At 36.4% G+C, this 13,964-nt stretch overlaps 1 protein-coding gene across 4 annotated transcripts; it reads right to left on the bottom strand.

The window, feature by feature from the left end:
- Positions 1–466: 466 nt before the first annotated feature.
- LOC110915875 lies at positions 467–5,433 on the bottom strand. 4 transcript variants are annotated; one of them, XM_022160616.2, is made up of 8 exons: positions 5,282–5,433; positions 3,838–4,914; positions 2,409–3,233; positions 2,236–2,317; positions 2,082–2,148; positions 1,727–1,912; positions 1,002–1,062; positions 467–910 (listed from the first exon to the last, which is right to left on the bottom strand). In XM_022160616.2, the coding sequence occupies exons 2-8, from the start codon at positions 4,898–4,900 to the stop codon at positions 675–677; spliced, it is 2,520 nt and encodes an 839-aa protein (XP_022016308.1). In that variant the 5' UTR covers positions 4,901–4,914; positions 5,282–5,433; the 3' UTR covers positions 467–674. The 4 variants fall into 4 exon arrangements, with proteins under 4 accessions (XP_022016308.1, XP_035833643.1, XP_022016310.1 ...); XM_035977750.1 differs by having other exon boundaries at positions 1,742–1,912; XM_022160618.2 differs by having other exon boundaries at positions 3,838–4,870; positions 5,282–5,425.
- Positions 5,434–13,964: the final 8,531 nt, after the last annotated feature.

Here is a 13,964-nt window from a genome sequence, read left to right as displayed (position 1 = left end):
CATGGCCCTGCCCACTTCTAAGAACCGCCCCTACCCGCCATGTTCCGTAGGAGTCCCGTCCCATCTCCCACTAGTATAACACAACGTTAGCATAGCATGTACTCATGTGATGCCCATTATACATCCACTCTTGCCTCGAACAAAAATATTATACAGAAATAATCTATATAAAAGTTTAATTTTAAAGCTTTTAATAATTATTAATACCATCTCTACTTTCGATTTTGATTTTTGATACATGCAGATTAAGATTGCAATCTTAAAGTTGATATCATGTGGTATATCTATAATAAATAATTTTAATTAATAAACATTTATAATGATTTTAACTACCAATATAAAAAGGCATCTGAAATACTACATACATCAAGGAACACAGAGACACATTGAAACCCATTATTTCCAGCACAACCACATAAAGAACACAAACTACCAAAAGAAACACACAAAGTAACAAGCAGGGACAAACACAAACAAAAAAACTTCATAAAGTTCACAAATCAAGAACCCTAAAACCTAGATCTCTAAAACAAGAGAGACCTAAAAAATCTCAAATATTAAACTTATGAAATTTCACAAGTCAAAATGTTTACATAAGTAAAGAATGGTTCACTACAACAAAATTGGGTGTTCAAGTTCCATAGCACAAACCATGGCGCATGACCAAGTTCATTTTATGAGGGATGGTAAAAATCTTTGTGGCATCTTCTTCTTTTGTCGTGGCTCTTCTTATATAAACTCTCCATAATGTTTTTATTATTTAATCGCTCGATAATGCTCGAGTAAAAGGCCCAATGTGGGCTGTGTTCATCAATGGCACCTTGACCAAATGGATGTTGCTCTACATACGTCTTCACATCGTCTGCGCCTGCCAAACCTTCAAGATAGGTTTGGAGTTCGCCTTTAGGAGCTGCAAGAAGAACCAACCACAACACTTTTATATATTTAACATGTTCAATGAATTAGATAGGACTAAAAACGCTGTTTTATTTGTAGCTCACCTAAGAAGTTATCATCTCTATTCTTGTAGCTGTAAGACGTGGGAAAGATTCCCGTATGCTTCTGCAAGATTAAAAATGTAAATCAAAACAAAATGAGTATATTTTTTAGGCAAATTGGAAAATAATAATCCCATCTTTCTGAAATTTGCTGATAATAATCCCAAGTCAGTTATTAGCCAATAATAATCCGACCTCGTCCAATTTTTTTGTAAAATAGTACGCCGTTAAAATAGCTTAACGGAGTTAAGTGTTTTTCCGAATTACAAACCGATGTTTTAGGGCTTTTGATCAGAACGAGGATACGAGTCGATTGATGTAAAACTTACCTCGAAATACTGCCCCCAACCCACGAAAACGGTGCTTCAATTCGGGTGTTTAACTTCCAATTAACAAAATTCAAGCCATTTCGAACACAATTTCGAGGTAACTTCTACATCAATCGACCCGTATCCTCGTTCTATCCTCGTTCTGATCAAAAGCCCTAAAACATCGGTTTGTAATTCGGAAAAACACTTAACTCCGTTAAGCTTATTTTAACCGCAGACTATTTTACAAAAAAATTGGACGAGGTCGGATTATTATTGGCTAATAACTGACTTGGGATTATTATCAGCAAATTTCAGAAAGATGGGATTATTATTTTCCAATTTGCCTATTTTTTTATCATGACAAAATTATTATGTGTATTTAATAATTTTATTCATGAAATATAGATATGATCTTACAGGATTGAGCAATGCCTTGTATGGAGAATCGTCCACCAACAACGTATTTGATTCATGAAACGTTCCTTTCACCCAAGACTTTTTAGGACCATCTTCATCCCAAATTTTTCTTAGATCTTTTACGACTACATGCTTATGTTTGACTTCAAGAGTTCCAATACCTGAATCTGTGCATTTGCAACTATCCTGCATTCCATACTTTAGATCAGTGGTTGCTCAAATTACAATAGAGGCAGCTGTGTCGGTAAAAAATCTGAGGTGACAAATTATATTTACCAACTGTATCGTCTCCCAAATATTGGTATAATGGGAGTAGTTGGATTTGACAGATATAACAAAGTCTAAACGCACTCACCCACAAAAAAAGCAGTTTCTTCTTCAAATCTCCCAACAGAAAGTTAATCACCGGGACCAAATTTTTCCTGCATATAGATACAAAAACTAGTTATGGATGCATGAAAAGAAGAAAGAAAGAAAACAAAAGAGTAATTGAAAAAAATGAACAATACATGGCTCTTGAAGACCAAATGCCAACTTCGAATCTCTCAAAACAAAAGCACAAAAAATCATCTAAATACGGTCTCTTGAAAACTGCATGCAAAATTGCAAACTAAACTTGTTAAACAAGAATTCAAAGTTATCTGTAACAAATTAACTTTTAAATTATGGTCCCGAGTCATACTTGCTCGTCTTGGAATATATTTATCTGCTACAATATCCTTTGGTCGTTCTGTAAGAACATCTGCAAGCAACCCGTTAACATCGAGAATAATAAGCTTTTTCCCCAATGTTGCAACATGAGTTATCTCCTTGAGAACAATGGTTGTGGAGCCCATCTCACTGTTGGCAACCTGCGGGGATGCTACGCTTTCTATATCTGTACTCTCTAAACCCGTCTCATTGTTCTTTGATTTTGGCTTCTTTTTCTTTTTCTTCTTACCTTTAACATTAAGATTATTTGTTTCATTTACCTGCATCTTATCATTAACAACTTCTAGATGATCTCCTTTAGTTGTACTTAGCCCTTCATGTGTGCTCTCATGGGTACTTAAAATGTCACCCACGTCTGAATTCCCGTTTAGTCTCTGCCTCTTGTGTTTTTTTGAGGCTCGATTATCTGTTGAAGTTGTACCTGAACCCGTCTTGGCAGCTTCCAAGTTCTGTAGGTATCGCGGATTCAAAATTTCACCCAAAGTTGGCCTCTTGTTCTTTGATTTCGGCTTCCTTTTCTTTTTCTCCTTACCATTCACATTAAGATTTGCGGTTTCACTCTCCCCGGCCTTACCAGAAACGTCTGCATGATCTCCATTTGACACAATGTTTGCATCAAGAGTTGCAGTATTAGCCAAGACTGTTTCACCACTCTTTACTTCAAAAACTTTAGTTGTACTTAATCCTTCATGCATGCTCTCACGAGTACTTAACATGTCACCCAAGTCTGGATTATTGTTCATCATCTTCTCTCTTGTTCTCTGTTGTATTGCTGAATTGCCTATTGAAGTCGTACCTGAAAATCTAGGGGTGAGCAGAAAACCGAAAAAACAGACTTAACCGTACCGCACAAAAAAACAGAAAAAAACGAACCGAACCGAATAACCTAAAAAAACATTTTTTAACGTTTGTTATATTTTGATTTAGGAATTATTAGTTTTATTCTTGAATGTTAGGTATTTATAATAAAAACATTAACATGTTTATTTATCTTTGAAATGATTTATCCATTGCCTACAAGAAATAACAAAATTCAACATAAAAATTAGATGATTTTCAGAGTATTATAAAAGAAAATGTCTTAATAAAAACTTTGGAGAAAAATAAAAATAGATTAGAAATTAGGTTTATGTGAACGATATTAAAATAAAAAGGTTAAACATAATAAATTAACTGTAAACATCTAAGAAAGATTATAAAATCTTGAATTATACTTTTTATTTTTGAATCTTACGTAATTTTGTTCCAAAAACCGAAAAAACCAAAAAACCGAACCGAACCGTTGCTAAAACTGAAACCGAAAAAACCAAAACCGAACGGTTTTCAATAACCGAAAACCAAACATTTCGGCTATCGTTTCGTTTTACCCCAAAACCGAACCGAAATGTGCACACCCCTACCTGAATCCGTCTCGCCTCTGGCAGCTTCCAAGTTTTGTAAGTATTGCGGATTCGATATTTCAGCTAAAGTTGGCCGCGTGATCTCTGATTTCGCCTTCCTTTTCTTTTTCCCCTTGCCATTTACGTTGAGATTTGTAGTTTCACTCTCACCCGTCTTGCCATTGGCATCTTCTGTATGATCTCCTTTTGACATCAAGTTTGCATCAGGAGCTGCAGCTTTAGCCGAGACCGTTTCACCACTCTTTAGTTCAAGAACTTTAGCTGTACTTAATCCTTCCTGTGTGCTCTCATGGGTACTTAGAATGTCACCCAAGTCTGGATTCTTGTTTAGTTTCTGCATCGTTTCTCTTTTTGATGCTGAATTATTTGTTGAAATTGTACCTGAATCCCTCGCACGTTTGGAAGCTTCCAGGCCTCGTACGTACTGTGGATACGAAATTTCAGCTAAAGTTGGTTGCTTGTTCTTTAATTTCCGCTTCTTTTTCCTTTTTTCCTTGCCATTCACATTAAGATCGGTGGTTTCACTCTCCCCCGTCTTACCATTAGCAACTTCTGCGTGATCTTGTTCTTTTGACCCCATGTGTTCATCAAGAGTCGTAGTTTGACCCAACACTGTTTCATCACACTTTTCTCCAAGAACTTTAGTCATACTTGATCCTGCTTGTGCGCTCTCACGGGTACTTAAACTATCACCCAAATCTGGATTATTATTCTCCATTTTCTTTCTCTTTCTTCTTTTTGATGTTGTATTATCTATTACATTTGAAGCTGCACTCGTTTCACCGATCACAGCTTCCATTTTCATTTGTACTTCCACCTCCCCATTAAGATCTTTAGCCATACTTGTGCTCTTTTCCGCTGACATCTTATCAACGCTTGTGGATATACCTATGCTAATATTCGGATCCGTTTTTTCTAACGACCCTAGATTTTCATCCGACTGTCTCTTGTGCGCTTTTCGCCTTCGCTTTCTCTTTGATTTATTAAGATTAAGATCACCATTACCATTATCATTTTCCATTAATGAACACTCCTGAACAGAAGATGACATCATCACTTCCATTCTATCTAAGATTTCTGATGCAAAAAGTTACTAAATAAAAGTCATTTCAAAATCTTCTGAGAAAAAAAATACAAAAAGGCTACTTAATTATTTTTTATTTGTAAATCTTTGTGACAAACTGCTACTCTCATTTTTTAAATCAAAGAGAGTATAACTGCATTAGGATTTAACAACAAAATTTAAAACCAATAGAGTACAATTTATATCAATCTATTAACGATTCAATGTAACCAGTAATCATATTTTAATCTAAGTTTCATATACAGGAGAACAAAATCAACACACATAACGGCGCAAATTAACGACGATATAAGATAAATTTATGACAATGATGAACGATTTCAGTTAATTCAGCTAGGGTTTAACGATTATTGAACATACCTGATTTCGAATTGTTCGTCCTCCGGTGAATTTTTCGTCGGCGATGCTCAGAATACGACGGTGTAGACAGAGTTCGTTGGTAGTTCACGGTTGCACGACGGCGGCAGGGGATTAGCCATCTATGGAGGCCCTAATATAAGTTTCAGTTTGATACCTGAACATTTATATTTTGTTCATTTTTTAACTTGAAGTTTCAAAGATGCTGGAATGGGTCCAAAACCTTTTCCAAATTACGCATGTCAAGTTTGGTAAATGGAATTAACATAAGGTGTTTTTATAAATTTAACAGTTAATTGCGCGGATGATCCCTGTGGTTTCACGTTTTTTCACATTTAGTCCCCACCTTTTAGAAATAGCAGGTATGCTCTCTATGGTTTGTTATTTTGTTACTCGGATAGTCTTCTAACTGGATGGAGGTTAATTTATCCAGTTAAGTCCATGTAAAATGACTAAATTACCCTTACTGTTAAAAACTAATTAACTAATAAATCAAAACAATGAAAAAAACATGTAGGGCCACCTTAAACAACCCAATCTCTTCCACCACATATACCCAATCCCACATGCACTTGTGTTTTTCTTAAACCTTTTCCCTAGAGCTTCTAAGAAATCATTCATCAGAACACAACCAAAATCTCAAACAAACCTCTTCAAAATCCTACATGCCATCTCTGTCTTCTCTGCTAGAGATGACGACAAAAACTGTCAAAACACAGGCCTTAATGTTGACCTCAACGTCAAGGATATGTGCCACGTAACCACCCACGTTAACTTATCAGCATGCATATTCACGTTTCCCATTTGCCCACGTTTACATGTTCAGTAGGTTAATTAGCAATCCATTAGGCTGCACGTTTCCATTATTCCATGTTGACAGTTATTTCCTTTTTGCATATTGTATTTAAGCACCTTTGAATTGAATGAAAAGTAAGAAGAATTTAGTCGAATCTTTATCTCAGTTCTATCTAGCATCTCTCCTAATTTCTGGCCATTATATTGCAAGCTCGGTCCATACCATTTGGTATCAGAGCACCGATCCGATGGAAACCCACAAACGAACCAATGCTGAATTCCAACAAGATACTGAAGCCCGTTTTTCCCAACACGATGGCATGTTTGAGAAGATATTGTCCGAGATGCAGAGTCTCCATGTCTCCTTGCAAGCCTTGCGCGACAACTCAATTGGACCTTCCTCCGGTGGCGGCAAACCGATCACCAACACCCACAAACCATACCTGAAACTTGCCTTTCCCGGTACAACGGGGGAGATCCCGCCGGTTGGCTTTATCAAGCGGAGCGGTACTTCACTTTTCGACAGGTTGCCGACAACGACAAAGTCCATCTCGCCTCCTTCCACCTTGATGGAATAGCCCTACAATGGCACCGGTGGCTCGAAAAATCTAAAGGACCGATGTCATGGGTCGAGTTTTCTAAGGCGGTTCATAGTCGCTTCAGCCCCAAAGATTTTGAAGACCCGACAGAAGCTTTAACTCGTCTCGAACAAGTTACGAAGGTGGTTGCCTACCAGCAAGAATTTGAGCGGCTTTCTCATCGTGTTGATGGTTTGTCGGAACCCTTTTTGATTGGATGCTTTATCGGGGGTCTCAAAGATGAAATTCGGTTGGAGATTAAGTTGAAGGCTCCTCGTTCACTTTCGGAAGCTATTGGTATGGCAAGACTAGTGGAGAAGAAGGTTAAGTTGGATCAAAACCATGAACCGGTTGAAGGAGCACCTGTTACGGGTCTCTTGGGTCCGGCGCCCAACAATCGGGTAGCTCTTCTGGCTCCTAATTCTGTTAGGCGACTCTCAAGTACGGAACTACGGGACCGACATGCCAAAGGACTATGCTACTACTGTGATGAAATTTACCGACCGGGTCATAAGTGTAGTAAGCCTCAATGGTTTATGATCCTTGACTCATCGGAAGACACCGGCCATCACCTTGAGGACAAGGTGGATTCAAGCGGGGTGGATTGATATGTGCCACGTAACCACCCACGTTAACTTATCAGCATGCATATTCACGTTTCCCATTTGCCCACGTTTACATGTTCAGTAGGTTAATTAGCAATCCATTAGGCTGCACGTTTCCATTATTCCATGTTGACAGTTATTTCCTTTTTGCATCTTGTATTTAAGCACCTTTGAATTGAATGAAAAGTAAGAAAAATTTAGTCGAATCTTTATCTCAATTCTATCTAGCATCTCTCCTAATTTCTGGCCATTAGATTGCAAGCTCGTTCCATACCATTCAGCTTACGTCATCCGCTAGAGTTTGAGCCGTTTGAGCCTCCGTTACTGGCGGAAAACAATGGCGATACGGAGAATTGTGACGAATTATTTGATGTGAAGTGACCGGAGGTACCGGTTGAAGATTCTGAGATCTGTGACGTCATAGATCGGAGCTCTGAAATTGAATTTAAAGGAGATTCCGGTGAAGAAAACTGACGAGATGACGGTTATCTAGGTTTGTTAATTGAAGCAGCGCAGTTGATTCAATATAGGTCTGAAATTGAGAACGATTGTACTTCGGCGATCGGAAAATGTGTGGAGTCACCGGCGGTTGCGGCGGAGATAGGCGGTGGAACGAAGCGGAAGCAAGAGAGCTGGACGGCGAAGTGGTGGATGGAGTTTGACGGAACGTTACCGGCGTTAAAGTCGTGGACGGAATGTAGTGTTGCCGGATAATTATAGAGATTCATTTGTGGAGCCGGTGATGCGGTGGACAACAGTTTGGGTAGGGAAGAAATGGGTGAGGTGGGGTTGTTATAAGGGTATTTTTGTAATTTTACACCCACTTAACTGAATTATTTAACGCACATCCATTACAGGGACTATCCGAGTAACAGTTTGTTAAACCACAGGGACTATACATGCTATTTTAAAAAGGTGGGGACTAAAGATAAAAAATGGGAAACCACAGAGATTATCCGTCAATTAACTCTAAATTTAAAAAACATTTCAAATCTCATTTGGTATAATTATATGGAACGAGTAGAGGACTGGTATATTATCAAATCACTATAGGATTTGATAAAATTATATGGATAAGGAATAAGTATGCCAGCTTTAGGGTATGTTTGACTAAGCTTTTTCAACCAACTTATTGACTTATTAGCTTTTTCAAAAAGCTAAGAAGGAAATTTTGTGTTTGTCAAACCTAAAAGGACTTTTTAAAATGACTTTTTGTATAAGAGAAAAAGTCATTTTTGAGAATTTAGGATGTTGTGACTTTTTGAACCAACTTATTGACTTATTAGATTTTAGTGTGTTTACATCAATAAGCTAAAGCCAAACACTTTTTTAAAAAAAAACACTTTTTTCAATAAGTCAATAAGTTCTTTTCGCAAAAAGTCCTTAGATAAAAATAAGCTTAGCCAAACATGCCCTTAGTTGAATAAGAAATCATGAGTGTCTAAGCTTTAGAGGAAATTTTGGCATTTTACTCAATTTCTTATATGGATGTTGATGTTTCAAATAAAGGTGTTTTATCCATGCTCAAATAAATGTTTCAAGAAATAATAGTTTTATACTAGGTTTTAAGTTGGTCCAGAAATTAAAGTTGAAAAGCACATCTAATAAATAAAATACATATGGCGTGTGTCTTTCATATTGAAACCTAACAAAAACACCCTGCAAAACATATGAACTACCGCCGAACCTCCTGAAGATAAAAACTATGGTCACCTTACCTTGTGTCTTTCGTATTTCTTTTAACTAGGGCGATTACTGAAGGGTCAAAGTATCAATAAACGTCATCGTTAGATCTTCCTCCTGTATGAAATTTGATTGGGCGAAGGGTGACCGGAGGGTCGACGAATGCTCCTGACTCCCCTGTAGTTTCGCCTTGGTGAGGGCCCTACGCTCAATCTTGTGTTACTTGTATTATAGGGCTGGTCCTAGGGATGTTCAGAATTCGTTTCGAATTTGAAAAATTCAAAATTCGATTCGATTATCAAGAATTTTTTCGATTATAAGGTACTGTTCCTTTCATGGATTGTAATGGAATTGGAATGGAAATTCGCGCATAAATTGAAATTTGATTTGTAATTTAAGAGTGTTTGTTTTGGAAAATGGAATGAAATTTGAATGGAATTAGAATGTAGATTCCCTTTCTTATGTGTTGTTCAATTCCAATTCATTTTCTTGTAGAAATCAACTAAATAAGGAGTGAAATCAACATTCCAATTCACTCAAGACTTCATTCCATTTTGTGAAATGAACACTACCTAAGAATTCGAATTTGAATTCGATTCAATTCGAGTCAACTAAATCGAATACAAGTTACAATTTCAAGTTTGATTCGAATCGAAATTCAAATAAAAGTTATATGTTTTTATTTATTTTTTTTATATATAATATATATATAACTTTTATTAGGCTATACTATAAATTATTTTCAAAATTCATTCCAAGTATTAAAATTACCCATTACCAAACCCACTACATGGCCCATAACTAAAACCTAAGTAAAAATCTATCAATAGATTTCTATGTAACGCCTGCGTCCCTAGACTTTTAGTTTTTGCCAATTTTAGCCCTTATACTATGTGATTCTTGACAATAATGATACTTTATGAATCTTAATGCTATGAAACTTGAATCTTGGTGATGCTGGATACTTAATTCTAGACACTTGATTCTTGACACTTGAATCTTGATTCTTGATACTTAACGCTAGATACTTGATACTTTGAAACTTGATTCTTGATATTTTGAAACTTGATTCTTGACACTTGAGGCTTGATTCCTGAAACTAGAAACTTGATACTTGACTCTTGACTCTTGAGACTCGTGGAAGTTGAGACTTGGTTAAACGAGATACTAGAGACTTGATACTTATGTAGACTTGGAGACTTGGGAACTTTTGTGTAATTAAGAAATCTTGTAAGTGATAATTCTACACAATAATACGCAACGCAACGCTTAATCTAACTCGCAAAACGAACCAAAGACGAAAAAGTGGCAAAAAGGGATTGGACTGTGCGAATGGACATCCGACCGGATGACCATCCGATCGGAGGGCCATTCGACCGAACAGCCATCCGATCCATCCCACTTACACCGCCCTTCTCCTCTCTGACACTATAAATAGGACCTGTCACATCATTCTTCACTGATGTGACAGAGCCCTCTGATCCAGACGCACGCACTCTCATTCTCGAGCATTTTCCTTCGATTCTAGGCCGATTCTTGTAAGTTTTCAACTTAAATCTTGTACATCTTCAATCTATGCACAATCCCTCACATGATTCTTCATTAAAATCACACTTTTCACCGCGAAATCACTAAGATTCAAGCTCTTGAAGGTGAGGTCATCATGACGGTTTGTACAAGATGTCATTTCCGTCAAGTGCTAGCTCAGATCTAAGAGATTTCCATGTGTTTAACACCAAATCTTTACTAAAATCTAAGTTTTTCAACTAACTTCATATTTTTCTTCAAACTTTTACTTGAAATGGTGAAATCCAGACCCAAACGGGTTGTAGACTCGTTTTATAGTATAGAGTCAGCTTGGAAATGGATCATCGCCGGAGAAGATGACCGGATTACGGATTCAGACAAGAATACCGTCAAGAACAGACACCCGATCGGACGGGGTGATTCCCATCCGATCCGACAGCCTGAGCCTTGGTGTGTTTTCCGTTGTCTCAATACGTACCATGTCGTCACCGTTAAACTTAAAACTTAGAAACTTTACAAGGTTGCCAAAAAGGAACAAAGATCATTTCAGTCAAATGGCTATCCGATCGGACTGCCATCCGATTGAATGGCCCTCCGACCGAACAACATGTGCCTTACAACCTTCAATACTTAAATTATTTTGAATCAAACCTTAAACTTTGAAACCTACACTCGAAAGGTCATTCGACCGAACGGTCATTCGATCGGATGGCCATCCGATCGAATGACTTGGTTCTTGCTACAATGAACACTTCAAAAGTTAGCCATTTTTGGAAACTCACTTTTGGATCGAATGACCATTCGATCGAATGGCCATCCGTCCGGATGACCACCCGATCAGATGGTGGTACGTTTGAACCTAATAAGTCATCCGACCGGATGACCATCCGATCAGAAGACTGATCCGACACTTTGCGCGATTCTCGTTATTCAGCCGACGCTTATTGTGACATCCGTCAAAATGGATTCCCGAAATCCGACCCGTTTTGAAAATACGAATCCTAACCTCTGAAACCTCAGATTTTTTCATGAAATAAATAACCATTTAAAGGAATTTTCTTTAATCTAATTTAGTCTTTATTTAGGTGGTTAATTAATCAAATTAATATTTAACGAATTTAGAAATATTAACATTTTTAACGAAGCTTGGTTATGTTAGTCGTTTATAAAATGAAATTGTTTAATAATTCATATATATATATATATATATATAGTTACTTTTATAACTAGTTAAGTAATAAATTAATCTAATATTTTGAAGTTCAAAATTGTTAAAATGAACTAGTTAGAGTTATAACTCCTTTGGTTCCGTTAGCTTTTAACGAGCTTTAAGGATTATGTAACTTAACCGAGTTAACTAATGTAGTTAGTTATTTGATAAGTTAATGAGAGTTTAAGTTAAATAAATTAACCAAGTTAGTTAATCAAGTTAGTATAGTTGAAGGGGCACGTTGTAATTTTGCAACCTTGAAATTAACTTAAATTAGTTAGTCTTAGTTAATTTAAGTTAACCCAGTTAGTCATTTATGCTCATATTAAACTTATGACAAAACAAGGACTGTTGTGCAATTCTTTTGAAACTGTAAAAAAAGGAAATCAACACAAAAATGGGCGCTGCCCAAGACTCGAACACGGGTCTCTTGATAACACAGGTGGTGGTGGCGGAGTGTGGCGGATTGTGGCGTTGAGAACTAGGGCAGATCAGTGAAAAAAATATGCAGTTAGGAGGATTATGTCCATCAGCGTGATCTACGAAGTGGAAATGAATGAAAAGGAATGAAAATTAGTAGTTAAATGAAGAGGTAGGGAAAAAAATTGTCAAATAGAGACAAAAAAAATTATTATGTCTTGGTGGTTGAGAAATTAATAAGTTTTGAAGGTATTTTTTTCTAAATTGTTTTTTATATATATTCATATTTAAACTGATATCTTGCTGGTTGAGAAATTAATAAGTTGAAGGTATTTTTTCTAAATTGTTTTTTATATATATTCATATTTAAACCGAGCAGGCGGTAAAATATTTGTTGGTAAAATATTTGTTGAACGTAGAGTTGTATTCGTAATAACGACTAAACAACACCAGTACCAATACGAGTATTTGTTTTGTATGGCTTTAATAGATGCAAAACGCATGTTGAGTAATATATCAAGTTCCAGTATCATATTGGTACTGCAATTAACTGAATGAATACAGACTGAAGGCCCGCCACGAAGCGGCGAAGGGATCCTACTAGTTACTATTAATTATTGCGATTGTTAATTTATTATCATTAATCTTTTTATTATTACTAATATAATTAATATTATTAACTATATTTATCATTTTATTATCATTAATACTCTCAATTTATGTTAATGGTTTTATCAATTAAATCTTAATCAAACCACCTACAAATTAGTTAGCGTGTAATTGAACGTACCCTTATATATATACTAGCTCGATTAATTCATAAGCGATACCTAACAAGATAACAAAATTCAAATCAATAAATATTAATGAGTTCGCTTATTACCTAGGTTAATCACTCTCGTTCGACTCCTTATCTTACACTCATGCGTTATTTCAAGGACTAAACTCTTACGCAACCAAGGTGAGTATACTCGATCCATTTTTAAACATGAAACAATTTGATGCTTGTTAATCGCGTATGCCATGTAAACTTTTCGTGTCTATATGCTCATTAACCTTGTTAAACTTATTAAACTTCTGAGACTTCTGAGACTTATTAGACTTCTTATACTCATTAAACTCCTATGCTATAGGAGTACGTACCGCCCATGAGTCTTGGGGTGTTTGCGTTGGAAACTTGGGTTTGACATACAGTGACATTGTTTAAGCATATTAGTAACTTGTATTATGTTGTTCATGTTGGGTATGAGTACTTAAACTTTTTATTCTACTCTATGCTATGTATCAAACGTGTATACTCGCCAGCATATTTTGTTGATCATTATTTTTATACATGTTGCAGGTTGATAGACGAAGTGATCAAGAAAACAAGCTAGGATGAATCTAGAAACCCATCTTAGAATAAGCAATGTCTTGAATTATTTTGCTGCAATTTGTATTTATTGTCAAAATAGTATTATAATGCTTTTGAGCGATTTGTTCATCTCATCCCGATGTTTTCGCCATCGGTTGGGGTGTGACACTTATCTGCTAATCTATAATCAGGCTAGTTCAGAGCTCCCTTTGATCCAATCTATAGGTGCTGATATTTAGCACCCACTGTGAGTATACTCGATCCCCTTTTCGTTTTAAAACTTTTGGGATGCAACATGTATTCTATGAAACTTGAAACTTACAACTATTTGAATCTAAATCTATCCTCTGTAAATGTGAAACTTGATACTTTTGGATTCTTGATTCTTGATTCTTTATGCTATGTGAACGTTTAATCCTTGTGTGTAGTTCCACCTTAACAATAGTAGCGCTATAGGAGAATGCACCTCCCCATTATTCTCGGGGGTATTGTTTGGAGGATTCTATTTGCTTTC

Source organism: Helianthus annuus, chromosome 9 (assembly GCF_002127325.2).
Source record: "Helianthus annuus cultivar XRQ/B chromosome 9, HanXRQr2.0-SUNRISE, whole genome shotgun sequence".
NCBI classification, from domain to species: domain Eukaryota; kingdom Viridiplantae; phylum Streptophyta; class Magnoliopsida; order Asterales; family Asteraceae; genus Helianthus; species Helianthus annuus.
This window is presented reverse-complemented; position numbering and strand designations above follow the sequence as displayed.